The following is a 21,495-nucleotide window of genomic DNA, read 5'->3' on the forward strand; positions in this document are numbered from 1 at the left end:
CAGGCAACAGACTTACATCACACTGGTACCCTCCCACATATCCCCTGCAGGTGGCGCCATTACGACAGGGTTTGTCCTCACAGTGGTCCACTTGGATTTCGCAGTAGCTCCCAGTGTAGAAGTCGGGAGGACATTTACAATAGTGGGAATTCCCAGTGTTGACACAGTGACCGCCATGGTGGCAGAGGTCATCTTTCTGCAGCCCTGATTTTGGAGAAAATGCATGTTTAATTATTACACACAAACAGAGCAATAGATCAAATGTCACGTTACATAGAACATCAAAATACCTCTCTGGCGAGCAGCCATCTCACATGAGACCCTGGGGATGTCACAGTAACGCCCAGACCAGCCATTAGGGCAATCACAGACAAAGGATGCATCCTTCTGGCGACAGCGTCCTCCATTTTGGCAGGGAGATGAGCGTCTGCACCAGTCCACTGGCGTCTGGATAGGCAAGGGGTAGATTAAAAAAAAAAGATTTTCATCAATAATTATTCCAAAATTATACAGGCAGTAAAGTCTTGATTAAAGAAAAGATAAAAAAAAAACAAAACAATGTGTGTGTGTACCTGGCAACGGTTGCCAGTATAGCCCTTGGGGCAAGAGCAACGGAAAGACTCTAGCCCATCTTGACAGATGCCCCCATTGAGGCACGGCTGGGAGTCACACTCATTGACCTCATATTGACAGTGTGAACCAGTGAAGCCTGGGCGGCAGGTACAGGTATAACCGTTGACTTTATCTGTGCACGTCCCGCCATTGAAGCAAGAGCTGTGAACATTAGAAAAAAAATATGGATTCACATCTTCAAGTATCATTCTAATTTATCCGTTACATACATTTAATCAAAAGCACCTTGATCAAATTTATTACGAGGTATTTCCGGGACAAAAGCACAAATAAACTCACCTTTCAGTACAATCAAGGATGTCAGTTTCACAGTGAATGCCAGTAAAGCCGGGCCTGCAGGTGCAGGTGTAGGAGTTGACGTAGTCCGTGCATGTGCCTCCATTTTTGCAAGGTGAACTTTGGCATTCATTGATCTCTAAAGCACAGCGGGGCCCAGTGAAGCCCGGCAGGCAGCTACAGTGGAACGAGTTCATACCATCTGTGCAAGAGCCTCCACTTAAGCATGGATCTGTTGGATCAAAAGGAAAGCACAGTTTTGGTCAAGAACAGTAAACGTGCATTGACCTTTTATTGCATTTGACATGAACAGAAGATTACAGTAGTTTGACATGCAAGTGTTCATGGCTACTGACTTGGAGAACAGTCGTTTATGTCCGTTTCGCAGGTAAGTCCAGTATATCCAGCTCTGCAGGAGCACACAAAACCTCCTAGTGTGTTTGTGCAAGTCCCACGGTTCTTGCAAGGGTTTGAGATGCATTCGTTCACATCTACATTACACAGCTGACCTGAGGAATGAAAAAGAGGTTGGACTCAACATTGTAAGAGTAGAAAGACTTTCCTTGAGCATCCAGACAGGTCATCTCACAATACACGAGAAAACGCTGACATAAGAAGTAGTTTATTTGCTAACCTTGCCACCCTGGCTGGCAGTTACATTGGTATCCCAGGTAGTCGGGCGTGTGGGTGCAGACGGCGTGATTGGCACAGGGGTTAGGAGCGCAAGGCGTGAGGACCTCAGCACAAGTGGGTCCACTGTAGGGAAGCTCACACAGACAGGTGAAACTTGCCACGCCATCGACACAGGTGCCCTTGTTCAGACAGGGGCTGGAAGCACATTCGTTGATGTTCACCTGGCAGAGGTTACCTGTTGGAGGCACAGCGGAGAAATTTAAAAACAGAACTGACTTTAACACTGATGAAAGCGCGATGAATATATCACTAAGGGTAATAGCTATAAGTTCTAATTTCACTCCCTACATACGCTGCAAACATCATTCTCTCTTTGGTTCTGTTGCTGGAGTCTCTTTACAGCTCTGGTGGTCAGTGTGTTGTGCTACTTTGCCTCCTCTCACCTCTGAAGCCTTGGCGACACTTGCAAGTGAAGCCGTTGAGCTGGTCGATGCATGTGCCAGCATTTTGGCAGGGACTCGGCAAGCAGTCGTTCCTGTCCAGGTCACAGTTCTTTCCCACCCACCCTGGCTCACAGTCACAGCGATAACTGTAAAATGTAGATGTGTTGGAAAAGGCAAATTAGAGTAAACACGTGCAAAAGTCAGCTCACTTCACCTTCAAGATTGAACTGCGAGATAAGTTGTAACAGCTCATACCCATTTATGTCATCCCTGCATGAGCCATGGACACATGGGCTGCTGCCGCACTCATCCACCTGGGAGTAACAGTAGGGGGGCTTGAAGCCCTCAGGGCACTGGCAGTGAAATCCGTTCTCTTCATCTACACATGTCCCCCCATTCCTGCAGGGGCTAGATGCACACTCATCTATCTCCACATTGCATTTGGGACCTGGGAGTAGAGATGTGGGTCGCTGAGTTAGTTTGTCAACACTCCTAACCAGGACTGATTTATATTATTTTATATTCAGGCTTTTATTTTCAGAGGACGTTACCGGTGAAGCCAGGTTTGCAAACACAGTCGTAGCGATTGATGCCATCTTTGCAAATGCCATAGTCACACGGGTTACTGGCACAGTCATCAAAGTTTATCTCACAGTTCGTGCCTGTGTTGACAAAGTTTTGTGGAAATATTATTAACACTTTAAGCCATAAGCAGAAAGTGTACTTGAGTCATGATATACACCTTCTGATGTGTGATATGCCAACTTAGCCTAGTAATTAAATAAATCTACATAAAATTTAAAGGTTTGAATTGAAAAGGTTTTTTCTCATTACCTGAGGTTCCATGTTGGCACTGGCAGATGTACTTGTTGACCAGGTCCACACACTTGCCTCCATTCTGACAGGGGTTGCTGTGGCACTCATTGAGCTGGTTCTCACAGCGATAGCCTGTGTAGCCAGCATCGCAGTTACAGGTGTAGCTCGCAATGCCATCAATGCATGTACCATGGTGGCATGGGTCAGGCTGACAGTTGTTGATATTGCTCTCACAGAGTGTTCCTTCATAACCTAAAGGCATACACGGACATTCACGTTAAGTGCCGAAAATGTATTGAAATCCTGAATATGATTACACAGAGATGTAAGAAAAATTTAACAAAGTTCAGCTGCTTAGTATCTTTGTCATACCCCTCAGAAAACAGAGAAGTAAAACAGCCCTTCAGTGTCAGCCATACATGACCTATTCCACACTCTGAACTGCAGAGGGCGCACCTGCCTTTGTTATAAACAACAGCCTCCTGGGAGCAACTCTCTTAAGATGGTAGCAGCAGGAAACACACACACACACACACACACACACACACACACACACACACACACACACACACACACACACACACACACACACACACACACCACACACACACACACACACACACACACACACACACACACACACACACACACACACACACACACACACACACAAAATGCTCCACTTGCATTGAAGTCATGGGTGTGGCAATATTTAAGCTTTCTTGTAAAATGTGGGCAAAATACTTAAATAGTTGCTATGATGTTGTAAGTTGTGTGAGACAATATGATTAAAAAAAACCCAGCACAGGACAGGGGAAACAATCATGAGACTAAAGAACTATAAATAATATGATAGAAATCATCTCCAACCCCTTTTTACACAAACCAGTGATCAAGGCAAAGAAATAACTCATGCAATTAGCAATTTTAACGCAACTGACCTATAGCCACTTCGAGCAGTCAAGCATTGCCTGCAGGGCCAGAGTTAGAATGCCAACCTCTGTCCAACCAGTACTTTTCACAAGTACAGACTAAATCTTAACAAAGGAAAGCATTCAAAATGCTGCAGAAGCTAACTGTATCTGTTGACAAATAAGTGGACCACAGAGCTGGAGAGTCCACATTGCAGCACTGGGCCCCTGTGTTAAGATGCACTTGATCAGTTCATCTCTGCAGTGGTATCTGACAGCTGAACTGGAAAGAAGAAGTTTGGTTTAATTAATTTAACTTATCAATTTACCCTTATTTAGTGTTAATGTACTCATATTTAAATGTTTTTATTTATATTTTATATGTTTAAATGTTGCATATTTTTTGAATATCAAATGATGGCCTATAAGGAAGTATGAGGACAGCAAATCAACTGTTAACTGTATCCTGATTGAATTTGTAAAACTTCATATCATGTGCTGTATTGAGAAAATAACACACAGTCCCATCCTGAATGTTAGGGCAAACATTAATCTTGTAATTTTCCAAGTTCCATTTAAGTTTTTTTATTATTATTATTTTGAAATTTTGATCTTTTACCCAATTTATGTTATTTTCTCTTCCTCTGTTTCTCTTTTTTTCCTCCTCCTTTTTCTGGGTTTGTGTTGTTTGTGTGCAGTGCAATGCTGAGTTGGGCAAAGCAGTAAAGAGGAGCCTTACACAGGCCTCCCAGCCCTGCTTTTGTTCTCAGTGGCGGAGGTAACAATAGACTGCGCCACGTCAAACAGGGCCACTTCACTCAACAGAAGGGGCCCAGAAACACAGGGAATACCAAGCAGCTGGCCACTGAAACAATGAAGCAGGCTCCTCCATAGGCATCGGTCCAAACAAATGTGTTAAATATCAGTACAAACACACAGTCAGCTCAAACATGCAACTGCGCTGTGGTTCACTATATGTATCCCTATAATCACACATGGACATGAATCCATGTAAAGGAATGAAAGCTAAGATACAGCACAAGGTGCCGTGTGGGGGTTTAACAGATGAACAGATGTCGAGGTGATGACCAAGGCTCCTTTCTTGGCCACTGCTGGTCCTCAGTGACCCCGTGATCCTGAGAGCCAATGAGGGAAAGAGGGGGATTAGGGGCCTCAAGTCAGTCTGCTTTGCCAGCAGACATCCAGAGAAATGGCTGACCCCCCAAAACACTGAACACTTAACAATGACCAAAGACAACTATCAAGTGGTTAAGGCGCATCTGCTCGTCTGCTTCAGAGGACTTATTAAGCCATGCGGTGGCTGTCCATTGACAGGCCATTGACAGCTATTAGCTACAGAAGCCCTTACCTTCAGCACAGCGGCACTCAAAACCATTGGGTCGGTCGTAGCATTTCGCTCCATTCTGGCAGGGTGTGCTGGCGCACTCATCTATGTCGATCTGACACATGGTGCCGGTAAACCCTGGGACATACAAACAGATGGGTGAGGGGTCAGAAAGAAGGTCCAGTGGAAGGGCCCATGCTCAGGTCAGAGGGCAGTTTTGTCTGTTCTTAGAGGGGCAGGGGTCTTTGGCAAGATTAGTGATGTCCGACTAACGTTGGGTTTGAGAGTGTCTCAACTGGTTAAGGACATGTTGTCCATGCACTTGGGCCAGTGTTGAGATGACCAGAACAAAATGAAATACGAAACCTGTGACCTTGATATTCTTTTACAGCGCATATAAAGTTTGACAATCAGGTGAAATGAAACGCAAGATGCACACTGTGGATTTTCTTCGCACTTGTTATGGTAGATTTCAGGGTGTCTACAGAAAATGTAATCTACACTAGAATGACACCACTCAATGTGTAGTGAAATAATATTAACAGAGACAATAATAATAAAGTATCTCAAACGTACTTGTTTGAAAAGCTTGAGAAAGTGAGCCGGCTTGAAATCAGTGGGCACTGTGCCCAGACCAGGGTGAATTGGTGCATTGGTAGCACACCACTCAGTTGATTAACAGTGTCAGAACACTCTGTGTGTTGGTACATTTGGTGCAGGGAGGGGGGTTAGAGGAGACAGTGCGATTGTTTTCTCTTTTGGGGAACCCCCACCCCTCCTTCCTGCATCAGCTACACAGGCTCAATAGCTAGATAGGGGGTGGAGGGGGGACGTCTGTCCCAGATGTAAATTGCGGATCTGGAAAAGAATCTCATTAGCAGGACTGCTGTTCCCCCCCACCCCAGGATAGGATGAGGGAGACTGCTGTCCCTTCCACATTCCACAGAGGAGGGGAGCGGGGGTCACAATAGTGTCTTTGTTCAGGCTAGGGGATAGGCAGCCTTTTGGGCTTGCCTTTTTTATAAGAGTGGTGGCTCTAAACACCAGCAGGCACAAGTAGCATAGCTGACCTTCCCTCCTCTGCTTCTGGACATTTAAACACTGGCTTTCAGTACGTTCTTCACAAGTGTTGCTGACACAGAGTTTGAGTGATTAACAGAGGCAGAAGTAAACACATGGACATACAAGAAATACAAGTCATAAAAGTCTCACCTGGCTGGCAGGTGCATGTAAAGCCATTGACCATGTCCCGACAGATGCCGTCATTCACACAGGGGTTGCTCTCACAATCATCTACATCGATCTCACAGTATGTCCCCATGTAGCCTGGAAGACACAAGTTCAAACTGAATTCCCATATGTTGGTACACATGAAACTGATTCACTGTGTTCAGGTATGTACTTGTTGCTCTCTTGGCCAGATCACTCCTGAAGTCAGATTCTCACAGCATTGACAGATGATATAATGAAGGAAAATGAAATGTACAGGATGTCAAATTAGGCCAGTTTAGTTATGTGCACAGTTTTGTGTTCACTTTACAAAAGGGAAAAGATCCCCAGAGCAGCCTTGGTGTTCCTACTCTTCTGACCTGAAGTCACCTCGCCTTACTGTCCCTAGAGCTGAAACCCTCCCCAGGTCAGTCTCCCATTCACCAGATGCATGTTATACATTCTTTGTTAGCAAACTATGGAGGGCTCCTTCATTGAGGTGAAACAGAGTGTGGATCAGAGTGCTGCCCCTGAGGAGAGGCTAGCGTGGAATCAGAAATAATCAGCCACTCCACATGAGCTTTGCCAGGCTGGCTGACGATGAGGAGGGTGAAGAGGAAGGCTCTGGTCTGGAAATGAAGGGGGAGGGATAGAGGCTCTGGGAAAAGGCCTCTTTCCCTCTCTGTGTGTATGAGGGGTGCAAAGTGGAGCACAGAGGGGCCCTATTGTTCGGCTCCATTCCCACCACTCTACCACTCATTAGTATTCACAGCACACTCCTCCCCCTAACTGCTCGCCCTCTCTCACATCCAGTCCTATAGACCCAACTCCCAGCTCTAATTTGTATAGTTCCCAAAACCCCAGGATGCATGTAGGACTGTGCGTGAGAGTTTCACTGTGTTTTTGTCACCAAGTGTCCAAACCATCACTTAGTCCAAGCTAATACCCTGTCTGGCTGTACAGTGTATTGAGTGTAGAGAAGTGCCCCCATACCCCAAATGTTAATGGGAATGTATTACATAATAGGCTACACTGGCAGTCGGTGTGGCAGCACCGTAGACAATGCGTCTTCAGAATGAGGTGTTTCACTGTGATTTCGGTTTTCAATGGTCCCATGTGAGGGAGATGTCAGGCCAAAGAAGATGTGCTCTGTATTGTTTATTGGCGGGTAATGATCTGAATACCTGGCATGCAGATACAGGTGAATTCTCCAATGCGGTCCAGGCAGGTGGCATCATTCTGGCATGGCATGGACAGGCATTCGTTTATGTCAATCTCACAACGTGGCCCAGCATATCCCCGACCACACTGGCACTGGAAGGAGCCCTCTGTGTTCACACATTTCCCGAAATGCTCACATGGGTTGGCACCTGCAATTAAACGGCTGGTGATCAGTATGTGAAGCACATTTAAAAGAAAAAGAAAAAAAAAGATGAGTCTGGCAATGATTAAACAAACAAAAAAACAAAAAAACCTTACCAATTGAACACTCATCCATGTCTTGGTTACAGGCACCTCCTACAAATCCAGCAGGACAAGTGCAAATGGCACGTCCGTTAAGCGGATTTGTGTCACACACTGCCCCCTCATTGCAAGGGTTACTCACACATGCATCATCAAGATGGCATAGCAAACCTGTGAAGAAAGCACATGGTGGTTACTAACAGTTTAGCAGCAAGGATTAAAAGGTGCATTTTTTTTTTTTTTTGGGGGGGGTCCGCTTACCCGTCTTTCCAACTGGGCACTCGCAGAAGAAGGATGCCACGCGGTCATGGCAGGTGGCGCCATTGAAGCAAACGGCTATGGCACAGTCATCGATGTTCTCACTGCAGTCATCTCCAGTCCAACCATTAACGCAGACACAGGTATGACCGCCAATGGTGTTGAAGCAAGTGCCTCCGTTATGGCAGGCATTTGGTTGCATGAGACACTCGTTCACGTCCTCTGCGCAGTACTGACCTAGTGAGGTTACATGAAATGTTATACGAGTGTGGACTCACGCATATTCCCCAATGATTAATATATTCAAGTATATTTTAAACATATAAACAGAGCTGTACCTGTCCATTCTGGTGGGCACTGGCAATTGTATGTGTTGACTCCATCGACACATATTCCTCCATTCATGCATTTATGCCCTGGACAGTCATCCACATTATTCTCACAGTTGTGTCCCTCAAACCCTGAGAGGGAGGACGAGACGGAAGAATTAGGATGGACGAAATAACACGCAAGAGTTTCTTCAAACATTCAGTCATCCCTGCTCCAGACACTTCACTATTCTATCGACAACCTTGAGTTGTATTTCCCCCACTGGAGGAAGTGTGGGGCAAAGTGGGCAGTGAAAAGGTTCAGAGGGTGTCTGGTTGTTTACATGTTCACATGACGGTTCCCACATGATGCCAGCAACAGCCGTGACTCCTGCCCGTTTCAGAGGTCCACACTCCCCACAGTGTTTGCTTGTTTTATAATCTCTCACAGTTTCAATGACTTCCTTTCTGGCAAGAGATATTTCCTGCCTGCTCCCCAGTGGGAAACCAGGAGGCCCATAAAGTAAATTCCTTCAGTCGTGAGCAGAGAAAAGAGGAGTAGAGTGAAGGCGGGCTGCCTCTTCAACACTCCCACCATCCCATGCAACATAAGCAGCTATTAATAGCAGACAGGAAGCTGACCTGGGACAGAAACATAAATCCCAGCAACAGCACTAACACAGACGTCATCATCCTGAGAAAACCTGTATGCCTTTAGTGCTCTGTTGAGAGCCTGGGAAAACAGTGGGCCCTGCAGTGTGACTAACTCTGTGTGTGTTCTGTTACGCTGACAAAGAGCTGCTCTATACCTGGTAGGCAAGCGCACGCGTAGGAATGGTCGCTGGTTTGCCGACAGGTGCCCCCGTTAAGGCACTGAGATGGGGCACACGGCAGGGTGGACACCTCACATGTATGGCCGCTATATCCAGGTTGGCACTGACAGCGGAATGACCCTTGGGTGTTCATGCAGATGCCAGCATTGAGGCACACGCCAGGCTTGCGGCACTCATCAATATCATTGCGACAATTCTTTCCCTGGTAGCCAGGTGGGCAGGAGCAGTTGTAGTGGTTATTCCAGTTGGCACAACGAGCTCCATTGGCACATGGGCTCGTGGCACAGGCATCAATGTTTGCGCAGTCTTGGCCTGGAAATGAAATCGGGAATAGTATTCAGTTAACATGGGGACTTTTAAATTCATTGCGCGGAACAAATCTTTCTATTAAAGCCAAATTCCGATGGATGCACCGTACCTCTGAAACCTCTCTGGCACACGCAGGAGTATTGTGGTATACCATTAACAAGCTGGCTCTTGCATGCTCCTCCGTTCAGACATGGCGACCGGTGACAGGGATCCTGGTGCTGACACAGCGGGCCGATGAATCCGGGCCGACATCTGAACAAACAAATTGACACATACAAATATTAGGAGGTTTTTGGCCTGCTGGTCAAAATAGGTCACAAGCGAGACAAACTATTCAGGACAAATTTAAGACAGAGTGGTGACACTGTACTACCAGTTTAAACCAATTTCCAGCATGCTCTGGGTTTGGAAATATAGGCCCAATGACACCTTGGCTGGGCCTACTGCCTGACTCAAGCCTTGGCATAAGAAGTGCTTCTGGGTCCCGATTTTTCATTAACATAGCTTAGTAGCCCAATAATCATGCAACGCATCGTTAATCGAAGGAGAGACACACACACACACACACACCGGCATAGCTCACTAACAACCCTTAAATTATGATGATGGAAGGAGGCCATCTTTCTGTGTTGTTTAAAACAGAGATTTCCAGCTGGAGAGCTTCAGTTTCTTCATGTGGACAAACATTCCTCCACTATTACAGTTTTTCCACACCTCAGCTCTTGTTTCTGTTCTAATAAGAACACACCCAGAAACAGCAGTCGGGAAACTTAAAAACTGCTAACCAATGTGGACACGAAAAAAAAAAAAAGAATATTGGGGACAAAACACACACAGCACACATAAACTAGATAGGAGTGGTACTCTGTGGTGTGCAAATTAAAAAAAAGGGAGCGACTCCATTTTAGTGTGTACATACATTTCAAAGTATGTATGCACAACATGACCGGAGAAGTATTTTGAAGTTTTGTTGATTCCTTTTGACATTTGCAGTTAGCGTGAGTGTATTTCACTCTGAGTGCTGCAAAGAAGCGGATGACTTCCACTCAATACTGTGTCAGAAGCCATCCTGCGTGGATACAGGTGGAGAAATGCAGATGTTTTGGTTACATGGGCTCTGTTGACATTGTCTAAGCCTGATCTAAACCCACTCCCGTAAGAAAGTGAGATAAACATATAAACAAGACTTCCTATAGCCCTCTCGAGGTATTATGGGATTTTAGTCAAGATTTTGGACTAATGGGGGAGGTCAGCGTGAGTTGGTAACTTTACACCAAGACTCCAGCCACCGGCTGGGGACATGCCCCCTCTTCAAACAGACTGTTTGATGCTGATGACAAGGCAACGACGGCTGGGTTTTGGCCCACCCTTGGGCTCTGTCATCTCTTTCTTTGGAGAGGAACCCCTGGGCAGAATCAACAATGGGCCTTCATGTGTTTTTTTTTTTTTTTTTTTTTCAGGAGCATTACCACTACATTGATGCTAGTTCATCCTCTACTTTTTTATATGCTCTTCCCCTCTAAAAAAAAAACCTAAAACAAGGCCAAAATATTTTCTTAGCCTCCAGGTGATTGAGGAACTTCCAGGTTGTGCTGAAGAGGATGAACAGATCATAATCTAGATTTTCACTGAAATAGTCTGTTTTCTTTGTGACTGGTCTGTGTTGGCTCACAAAACGTGGAGACTGCTGAGTTTTCTTTGGCCTTTGTTCCAGTCATATAAAGACAATGGTGAAATTGAGGAGACACAAGGCTAAGCACGACGGAGCCAGGCACACAGAAATATCCAGAGGAATGCGAATGTATATAATGAAAGCACATAAAAAGTGTGATCTCTGAAACGTAATGTTTGAAAAGTTTTTGGTCAAGGATCGAAGCACAACAGCTGTCCAGCACGGAAAGAAGATGCATGACGACGACAAGGTTGGGACTCGGGCGCTAGGATTTGGTTTACATCAAAACTGAAGGAGAAGAAGAGGTGACATTTTGGGAGAGTTTTCACAGTTACAACAGCCACTCTTCCTTCTCCTAAAGCCCCCCTCACCCTGCCCCCAAATGCCAGCTTGCCTTTCCCTCGAACAACCCCCTCCTCTCACGCGCAGAGAGGTCAGATGTCAGAGGTCTCCAGTCTGATTGTGATGATAATGTCATGGCTGCAGGGAGTGGGGTGGGGCTGCTCAGCAGGGGAGAATGTCTTTAGGAGGTGGAATTGGTGCAGAGAGTGACGAACAGGAGGAAAGAGCGGTCTGGTCCGGCAAAGAATGTCATGTCATATTTCCTGTAATCCCTCGTCCCTTGCTCTGAAAACACCGCACTCACTCCTAATGCACAATCCCCGTTGCCCTGGCAACATCACAGACGAACAAGCAAGCATGACACCCAACCAATCACCCCCCCACACACCCGCCACCCACCCCTGGTCCCCATGGCTATTTGTCATGGCTTGGCTGGGTTTATTTAGAAGCAAATTAACTATGTCTGGAATCTAGGGTATCACTAAAAAAATGAAGCAAAATTGAGGCACAAAGAGGTCTTTGACAGGAGTGAGGAAGAGCGTTTTAGAGCTGAGAAATACTGCACAGACCTACGGTCAAATTCTCCTGGAGACACTGCGCACTGTGGATATTTGACTGCCAATGAAAGCCACAGGGCTACAGTCTTAAAACGTCAACACTTAAACTGATCCATGGAAATACTGTGCATCCAAGTACAGCTGGACGTTGCAATACAGATACTAAAATACAAGGTACTTGGAATAAAGGTGTGTTCAGCTATGGGAATTAAGTGCAGTGGTGAGTATTTGTCTTATTTTTTAAGTGTGTATGTGGTTGGGCGTGTAATAATGACGATAGCGGTAATGATAAATTATTTGTCCTCCCTTATAAATGCACATTGAACAGGGAGGCTAAAACACACATTCTTTTGTCTAGACCTGACTCATTGCCAACATACTACTCCAATAACACACAAACCAGAGCACTATCAGCGCAGAGACTGTGAGAGACATACAGCTTTGTCCTGGTGCAACCCTCCTTATCAGGCTCTTTACAACCTTGTGGATTCCACCACCTCTGGGAACAGCGGGGCAGGGACTATGCCAGCGCCTGGGCCCAGCCTTTTTTGTGTATAAGGCAGGTGCAGGCTGCTGTTGTGCAATGGGCCTGTGAGTCATATTTGGTGAAGATCGACTTCTGACCTTTGAGGAAGAGAGCGCAGCAGATGAGGAGGAGGTCTTTGAGTGCAGTGGAGGGATGGCCAGAGCGGGTAATCTCTTCGTGTCAACACATTTGAGGGTTTTAGCCAGCTGCTGGCCCAGCAACGTGCATCTGTCCACATCTGTCAGTATACCTCTGGCTGTCTGGCATTTACCTCCCCTGCCAGACTTTAAGCCAAAACAACTGTGCAACATAGCTCATGGGACTAGTCTCACAACATACACAGACACACACACATGAGCCAAATCACACCACTCAAGAGATGTGGTCATCCTTCAAAAAACACATGCATTAACAGTTCATCTTAACACAACATCTGCACTGCAACACAATAAACACATGCAACAATCACTGCACGTTCAAACACAAAGAAAAAAAAAAACTTACAGCCAGTCTCAGTGTCTGGGGCGGAGTAGTATTGTGAACCCATGAAAGAGAAGATCCATTGAGGAATGAATGATAAAATGTCAAATATGCAATGAGGAAAAGTTTATAGAGTAAAATAGAAAACGTTTCATTAGAAATATACCCCTCTAGCTATGTATTGTCATTTCTCAAGTGTGTTGAATCAAGGGTCAAGGATTTTCTGAGAAAAACTATTGGATTTATGCATACAAAGTGAGTTCTGTCACCTACACTTGTGTAAGACAATGCCATTTTTCCTGCTTTCTGGGTCACTGAAGCAGTGTAACCTGAGCTCATCCTTTCCTATACAATGGCTGCTCCTCTGCCAGAGGTCAGAGGGTGGCTCACCTGTGAACAAAGAGGCTGTAATCTCTGACATGGTTCATACACACAGTCATGCTCCACAAAGCAACAAGTATAAAGGAGTCTTCTTCTCTTTAGGGACATTTCCTGTGACAAATGCAGAGGAAGGGCAACAACAAAGGTGCTGTCTTTTGAGTTGGGTCATTTGTTTTAGAGGAGCTACTTGAAAGTTTTCCAAATTCTTTCAAATCTGAGGTTTCTAGAAAGCAATATTAAAATCTTTGGGAACGCTTTTTCAACAGAAACCCCTTCTGTCAATGCAGCTTTCTTTCCCTCATCCCCTCCTTCCACAAGCAAGCAAGAATCTGTTCATGTCCTTTACGAGAGTCTATACTGACACCACACTGCCAACAGGAGCCCATCCACATCCCCCCACCCCTTTCCAACAGCCTCTTCTGCTCTGCTCTCCTCAGCTTGGCTCTCCCTTTCTCAGCAAAGAGCCAGATTGGTGGTTGGGGAGTGTTTTGTGGCCCAAATAAAAGAGCTAAAGTAGTCAGAACTCCTTTGTATAAAAGTGTTGGTTGGGGGGGTGGGGGGTGGGTAGTGGCCCAAACAGCTAGTCTTTCAGGCCTTGGTTTACACGGACCAACAGGCCTGGGCTGTAGCCTGGCAACAGTAACCCATGGTGAGACAGAGCCAGAGCAAGAGAAAGGGGATGATGAAGGACAGGGTTTCGTAAGGACAGTTGGAGCACTTTATAGGACTTAGTGCAGGTAGCACGCCCAGTCTGATAATTAACAATGATCACCTCTGAAAGGACAAGTGCTTCACAGTGGAAGTGCAAAACGTAAAGTTTGTTTCAATAATTGTGCTTAGAGACACAATGGAGGTATTGAAAGAAGGTTTCCAGTGCAGCCCGTGAGCATGAATATTAAACATGGGGATACAAGGACATTTAACTTTCTCTTAAGAAGAAGCTGAGATGAATCTGACTAAAAGGCTGTCAGTGCATCCTTCCCTTACAGTCCCTCAACACTTAGATCTTCAGCAGTGTGGACTGCACAGCTTAGAAGCAATGAAGGCAATTAAAGTCCACTCTTGATACAAAGAGCTCAGCTATACTGTTTTAAATAAGCTGCTAATTTTTTACACTTGTATTATCTGAGAAAATCTGCCCAAGTGTCAACAGACTCCGGGAAGAATCCTCCCTGACATTTTTCAAATAGCAATGCGTTTGCCCATAACCTCATTGCATGAATCCAAGGGTCGAGGCCTTTGAAAGCATTTTCCGCTGGAGTCAACCACAGAAACCCCACCCAACCACCTAAACTGAACCAGATTTCTGTAAAACTTTGAAATTGAAATTTAAAAGACCCTATCCAAAACCTACTTAAATACTTTGTCCAATATTTTCTCTCAAGTTAGCCTCAGTGGATCATAATGTCAGGAGTAAATATCTTGAGTTTCTGGCCAGCGCTGCCATTCATTGTGCAGCAAACATTTGCTGCACAATGAATGTGGATTCAATAGCATGGCTAATAAACCACACACTTTAATAATGTTGACAGAAACCATTGCGCAGATTGACTTAGACTAACATGGACTGCCTATGACATGATTATGGCCATAAAGAATGAAATTTATTCATGGGGCACAGGCAAGTCATATCCAATGAAACAATAAAAAGAACTAAAACTAATTACCACGATGCAGCATTTTTCATGTGGCAAAGTATTTAAGTCTAAACCTCTGATGTATCTCAAATTAAGGTAAACACTGGAAATGCTGCCTGGTTGAAATCAAGATGTCAGTGGAAAGTGTGCTTGGTGGAAAAGCGAGTGCCTTTCCTGAATCATTTAATGATGGACCCATCCCTTCCTTTTCTAAAATGGGAGGGAGAGATGAGGGAAATTTTGCTGGCGGATCTCAGTTATTTCAATCAGGCCTGCTTGAATGTCTCCACAGAAGTCACTGTCTCCTGGATAAGAACCAACAGCCAGGGGATGAGACTTCAGAGACAGGCTTATCCCTACATAAGCATGTGGTTCAGACATACATGTACTCCAGATAGAATGATTATCATAAAACCCAAGTGGAGGTTCCTGTGCTGACTGACAATAATGATATCAACTATAACACAAGGTTGGATTTTCTGATGTACAAGTTGGCCTACAGTTTTGTTTTTTTTTTTTTTTTTCTTCACAGACTTAAGATCTAAGTCATAAAGGATTAAGCAACTTTAGCACAATGTCGCCACACGGTAAGCAGAGAGGATGAACCAAATGAAGTAAAGGATGAGTTTGTTGAGTAGCATGGAGACCTGGGCGCACTGTGTAAGCGGCTTAAGCTTTTCTGATAAGACAGGATGTGCGAAGCAGGGAGGTCAGAAGGCACTACTTCCTGTGACGGGGCCTGGGAACCACAGCTCCCAGTCTGTAGCCATGACCGAGAGTGAAGAAGGGACAACAAATTCTGTGATGGTTTAACAGCTCATGGTTATGACCACAGTCCTCCTATCAACTCACTTTTAACCACGAGATCTGCAGTCCATCGCTTTTCCTGAATAATGCCTAGACAATGGCTCCATCTGTCTTTCAGGGCAGCCTGAGTGATATGGGCTGCATGCTGCTTCACGAAATTGCAGAGTAACTAATTGCAAATCAAACAAGTCACTCCAAACATCCCCTTTTCAATGAAGCTAGGCTGACAGCATTGTTAAAGGCATTCCTGAAGAGGCTACCAGGGTGAATGGATGGGAGGTATGGACAATAACCTGAAAGCACCAGAGGGACAGGAGGAATCTTACTAAGCATTCCTTTCTAATCCACCATAAAGATGCCAAAGAAAACACTAGCCCTGAGGTGCTCTGAACTAAACTAACAGTATAATCTCTCTGTATGTGCCTTGGCATGTTTGTATACTTCAGTCAGTTTTTTTTTTCTTTTTTGGGGGGCTGGGGGGTTTGGAGCTGTGTTCCTCAAAAATCCATTTTCATCTGTTTCTGTTGTAATGTTGCACATTTAAGTGCAGTATTTCCACTTTGAAAGGGTTGGAGTGTAGCCTGAGAACGTTGTATCTTTCTCATTGACAAAAGTAGAAAAAGTATGTGCTCTTTCTTCAACTGAAAACATGTGTTTTTTTTTTTTTTTCTTTAGGAGATAAAGTGGGTAGATGATGAGACTATTTAAATAGCACTCTTCACTGCCTGGAGAGCCTGCTCCCTATCAAAGAGAAAGATGTCCTCTTCCATCATCTTCTACGATGCTGGGAGTTTCTACGGGGTCATAACAAAACACTCACAATTTATATGGCAACTCTGCTACTGAGGCAGAGGGCAAATCATTTATAACATAAAGAGGACCAGTGTCTCCATCTATGGGCCTCACACAGCGGAGAATCGCCACATTTTCTTCCATTCATCTTGGGAGGATCTGAGAGGAAAGACTTGTTCATAATCTGGCACTGAGTTAAGAGATGGAGGCAGAGTAGGAGCTGCCAGAGCTGGGACAACATGCAGAGAAAGAAAAGAGTGGACTCGGTGTTGCTGCACTGTGAGAGAAGCAACATGTGCAAGAGGGGCTGTGAGCAACCGGCTTCATTCCTCCATGAGCTTGTCTCTCACAGTATGGGGGCGGCTGACTGCTCAATGGCAGCACCTGGCCCTATGCTTCCCCTTTGTCAAGATCTGACTTCACTGGATTACCATCACAACATCCACCAGCTGTCCTCTACGCAGCTCCCCCCCTCCCCTCCGACCCACCACCACCACCTCCTGCTTCCTACCCTTCCTCACTACCCCTTCCCTACCCCCAGTCTCATCCCTCCAGCTGGATCCTCTCTGAATGACACCCTCTCAATCTGCCTAATTATCTCTCCTCTGACCATGCCGCTGTGGCCCTCTCTAGGCAGCGCGTTCTGCTCACGGGACAGAGCTGAGGGGCCCAAGGCACTTGAACAGGACTTTCTGACTGCTCACCTAGAGGGCCGCACTCTCTGTGACACCCTTTCACTGTCAAGTTCAAAACTCTGGGCCACGTAAGAAGAGTACTTGAAAAATATTTATTGTGTAACGAGAAGATTGTGTCAGAAAATGCACATAAAACCTGAAACTGCAAGATGAGTTTAATGAAGTTTATCGAACTAATAACCCGTCAAGGCTGCCTTTTCTGAGCCGTTTTATCTCTAAAGCGGACATGCAGAACTACTAATGTTGTATTTATCAGCAGGCCTCAAATCCTGGTTTGGCAAAAGCCAAACTTGCACTTGAACACACAAAAGTGTTTGCAGATGCAGCTTCATAATCCTGCTTCAGAATATATCTCACACAGCTATTAAAAGCCCCAATAGCAATGGAATACATCTTCAAACTTATTTTATGTTAACATGTTGCCTCATATCTCACCCTGGTTAGAACTGTAGTTTGTAAAGTGTTTCAAATAGGCACCTGCATGTGAGTAACAGGACTATGCTTTGTTTGCAATTATAAGGAACAATTCTGGATTCTGTATTAAGTCACCTGAAGAGGAAGTTGGCACCATCACAAACTCAGAGAAACTAACAAGGCTAGCAAGGAGTACTCTGAAAGAACCTTGATAACAAACATGCCAAACTTATGTCACGTGGTGCCATCACTGTGTTTTCAAAGAAGAAATGCATACGCAAATATTTGGGACAGTAACAATGGCACTGACCAATCTCTTTTTAGGAACAATGGTTGTAGTTCTGTGATTCCTCTCACAGTTTTTTCTACTGGTTCTCTAACTTTTTGTCAAATGCCAAAACGTGTGTATTTGCATTTGTTCTTTTTCTTTCTACTCCATACCGGCCTTATTTTGCAGTGGCCTTTATTCTCTCTCTCTCTCTCTCTCTATGCCCTGCTCGGTTGGTGCCAGGTTACAGCCAGGTATCTAGTGAAAGAAAGGATCTTTTTCGCTGTTTGGGATCTCCTGTTTCTCTGTGCTCCCTGGGGAAGGGGTGGAGTGGCTCCAACACTCACCTCCGTCTAGGACTGGTCTGACCACTCTGATGTGGCCACGCTTCGCTCCAATGCTCTGCCCCGCTATGGGACTCTTTCTGCCCTGTGTGCTATGAAATTTGTCCGCTTCCATTAGAAAAGCTTTCCTGTCCCTTTGCACTTTTTCTTGGCACTCAACCAGCATAGTGATTCATAGGGGATTCACACTGAGATAAACACTAATCAGTTTTCACTAGAAGAAAGACAAATGATATTTCTGTGGTGTTGAAAATCAACAATATAAACAAAAAAAATCATGTCAAATATGTTAGAAAGCAGGTCTGAAGAAAATTATACATTTACTTGCTTGAAGACACACGCCCATTTTGGTTTCAGCTAATAATTGAAAAAATGTGGGTGATAGTTACTTGTTCCACACGCAGTCAAGTTACACATTGTCTAGTGTGCAATGGTTATGACTAACGTGTGTGTGTACACACACACACACACACACACACACACACACACACACACACACACACACACACACACACACACACACACACACACACACACACACACACACACACACACACACATAAATATAAAAGTCTTATTATTTTCTGGTGAAATTTGAATGGCATTGGCTCCACTTTGAACCCTGCAGTGGGGTAAATTGCCAGCTCAGACCAATAAAATAATACAATTATTGTTTTGGGTGGATGTAACTGGCAATCAAGGAGGTTATTGATCTAGAAATGACTAACCCTAACCCCTCTGAAACACCTAAGCCGAGGCAGTTTTTTTTTTTTTTTTAAGTACTTCAGGCTATTTAACTTGACAATGCTAACAGGTTCCACCCCACCACCCCCTTGCCAATTTGAAAAACAAAAGCCTTATCACTGCCAAAAGATGTGAGAGCACAAACATACCCACGGCAGGCGGGAAACAAAGACAGTTCATCAAAAAAAAAAAAGAAGAAATGGTTCTTTTAACTAGCTCACATTGTCGGTAAGTATACCCCACATAAAAAAAATAAATAAATAAAAATCAGGACAACACAGAAGACCGAAGGAAAGCTTTACTCATGCTATGTGCAGCATAATGCTGTGATTTATGTCTGACAAAGCTCCCTGACAGGTGCAGGAGATGAGTGTAGCAGCCAAACATGTTGCTGCTTGCTGATGCTAATCTGTGGAGTCCTAATCAATTTGTCGTATCTTTCACCAGTTTAATGTCAATGTTTTAAATGAGCACCCAGCAGAATAGAAAGAGGGAATGTTCACATTGTTTAAGGCTGAGTGGCAGGCTGAGAATCAGTCTCTCCACTGAACCTTTAAAGAACAAAAAGCAAATCTGGGTAAGTCAATTTACACACAAAGCCTACACCCCGGGTTCGGATGTCTTTAAAAGACCTCTTGCCTCAATACTTGGTCAGAGCTGACCAAGTATTGAGGCAAGAGGAACCTCTGATTGGAGGGTTAGTAAAAAGAAGGTAAAAACTTCTGGTACATCTTTGAGTTTTGTTTCACTTACATGCATTGAGTGGGCGAATCTATGCATGTCCCTCCATTTTCACAAGATCTGTATTTATCCAGGCAACGGTACCCTGTGGAAATTGGACAAAATAGGTTAGAGAGCCAATGGTGATTTACAAAAAACAAAACAAAAAACAAAACAACAAACAACAACAACAACAAAAAAACAAAACAAAGGAAAAACAAGCAAACCCCAACAACAACAAAAACACTTCATGATACAACATGGGGATCTCCTGTAAATATCATATATTGATCTGAGGGCCTCTTAGAGATCATCCTTCCAGATAGTAGGCCCTGGCCACTTGTGGCATCTTGCAGACACACCCGCATGGCTGTTGTTTACTTTGTCAAATTGCAGATACAGCTTCAACTTTCTTTGATGGAGATACAGGCTGGCATGAACATACTAAAATTGATAGATTTGTTTATTTATGTATTTATTTATTTAGGCTTGGAAATAAGTTGATTTCCGAGGCACTCATCATTATAGCTCCGAGGGAAAAAAATCATTCAGCTGCTTAAAAGGCCTTTGTTCGGAGAGACCCGCGAGGGGAGGGAGGGCTCTGGCTCATCACCCTCCTGGCCTACAATTTAAAGATCATAATAGTGAAAATAAATGTCCTGGGAACGTATTATACATCATTGCACATGCTGGCGCTTCTGCGTGAGCAGCAGAGCTACTTTGGTTTAACTCTGTCTGAGTCTCTATCATCAGACTTTTCCCACAGAGGAAAACCCTGCAGAGATCAGATGTCATTTGTAGAAATATCTACCGAGTGCCCCCCCACACCATATTCAGTAATGTGAGATTTATCCACAGTGCGTGTTTGTTTGGCACGTGATGGACGTAAACTGTCTTTGGTGACTATTATCTGTTAATTCATTGTTCCAAAGGACAAGACCTTCAGATTTGGATGCACCGCAAAAATATGCGTCCAAAACCACTGAATTGTGGGGGCAAAAACTAATTAATTGAGAATTCAATTAAGTGTAAAAACCAAACAAACTAAAAAACATGGTCGTGGACCACGTTCAATGAACTTATTTAGTTGGCTGTCGGGACATGTCCAGCCTACCTATGGTTGTGGGCAAACCCTATGATGCCGGGTAATAATTATTTTCAGTGAGACTCACCTTCACAAATATGCATAAAAAGTAAAAGTGACAAAATAATCCATGGGATATTTCCTTCCATTTCGGTGGAAAAGTTTCCAACGTTTCAAGTTGGCCTCTTAGAAGTAGAAATACATCCTTTGTTAAGTTCACACAGAAAAATAAAGGCTCCAAAATCGATGGGGGATTTTTCATAAAAACAGCCGGAAAGCGGAGCGTTAGATCCCAGTCCCGTATTATCCTGCGCAGCTCGGCCCCGGCTGCTGTGATTCTCCGTTCACCTCCTGAAACTTCTGAAAAACTTTTTCTTTTCCGATCTGTCCCAGCGCCCGGAGTCCCCGCCCCTTCTCTCTCTATGTCCCTCTCCCTCTCTCTCTCTCTCTCTCTGCTCCACAAGAGATAGTCCCCAGGCAAAGCTTCCCAACATTAGGCCCTTCAGGGACGACCCCCCCTCCCAACACACACACACACACACACACACACACACTAAAAACTCAATGTATACTTTGATGTAGACAATCCCTAGA

The 21,495-nt window shown here is 44.6% G+C and overlaps 1 protein-coding gene across 1 annotated transcript in view; it reads right to left on the bottom strand.

Annotated features, from left to right (window-relative positions):
- The window catches only part of notch3 (notch receptor 3), a 28,213-nt gene extending 6,968 nt beyond the window's left edge, over positions 1-21,245 (bottom strand). Inside the window, exons 1-20 of the mRNA XM_029508628.1 lie at positions 20,990-21,245; positions 19,851-19,923; positions 9,548-9,690; positions 9,106-9,441; positions 8,327-8,449; positions 7,992-8,225; positions 7,746-7,901; positions 7,451-7,636; positions 6,270-6,383; positions 5,082-5,195; positions 2,820-3,053; positions 2,537-2,647; positions 2,241-2,433; positions 1,986-2,131; positions 1,544-1,777; positions 1,266-1,418; positions 913-1,141; positions 573-774; positions 291-447; positions 17-204 (exon numbers count right to left, since the gene is read on the bottom strand). Coding sequence (XP_029364488.1) covers positions 17-204; positions 291-447; positions 573-774; positions 913-1,141; positions 1,266-1,418; positions 1,544-1,777; positions 1,986-2,131; positions 2,241-2,433; positions 2,537-2,647; positions 2,820-3,053; positions 5,082-5,195; positions 6,270-6,383; positions 7,451-7,636; positions 7,746-7,901; positions 7,992-8,225; positions 8,327-8,449; positions 9,106-9,441; positions 9,548-9,690; positions 19,851-19,923; positions 20,990-21,050 — 3,387 coding nt within the window. The 5' untranslated portion in view covers positions 21,051-21,245. The remainder of the gene's footprint in view (positions 1-16; positions 205-290; positions 448-572; positions 775-912; positions 1,142-1,265; positions 1,419-1,543; positions 1,778-1,985; positions 2,132-2,240; positions 2,434-2,536; positions 2,648-2,819; positions 3,054-5,081; positions 5,196-6,269; positions 6,384-7,450; positions 7,637-7,745; positions 7,902-7,991; positions 8,226-8,326; positions 8,450-9,105; positions 9,442-9,547; positions 9,691-19,850; positions 19,924-20,989) is intronic.
- Positions 21,246-21,495: the final 250 nt, after the last annotated feature.

The sequence above is a fragment of the Echeneis naucrates genome, chromosome 8 (assembly GCF_900963305.1).
Source record: "Echeneis naucrates chromosome 8, fEcheNa1.1, whole genome shotgun sequence".
NCBI lineage: Eukaryota > Metazoa > Chordata > Actinopteri > Carangiformes > Echeneidae > Echeneis > Echeneis naucrates.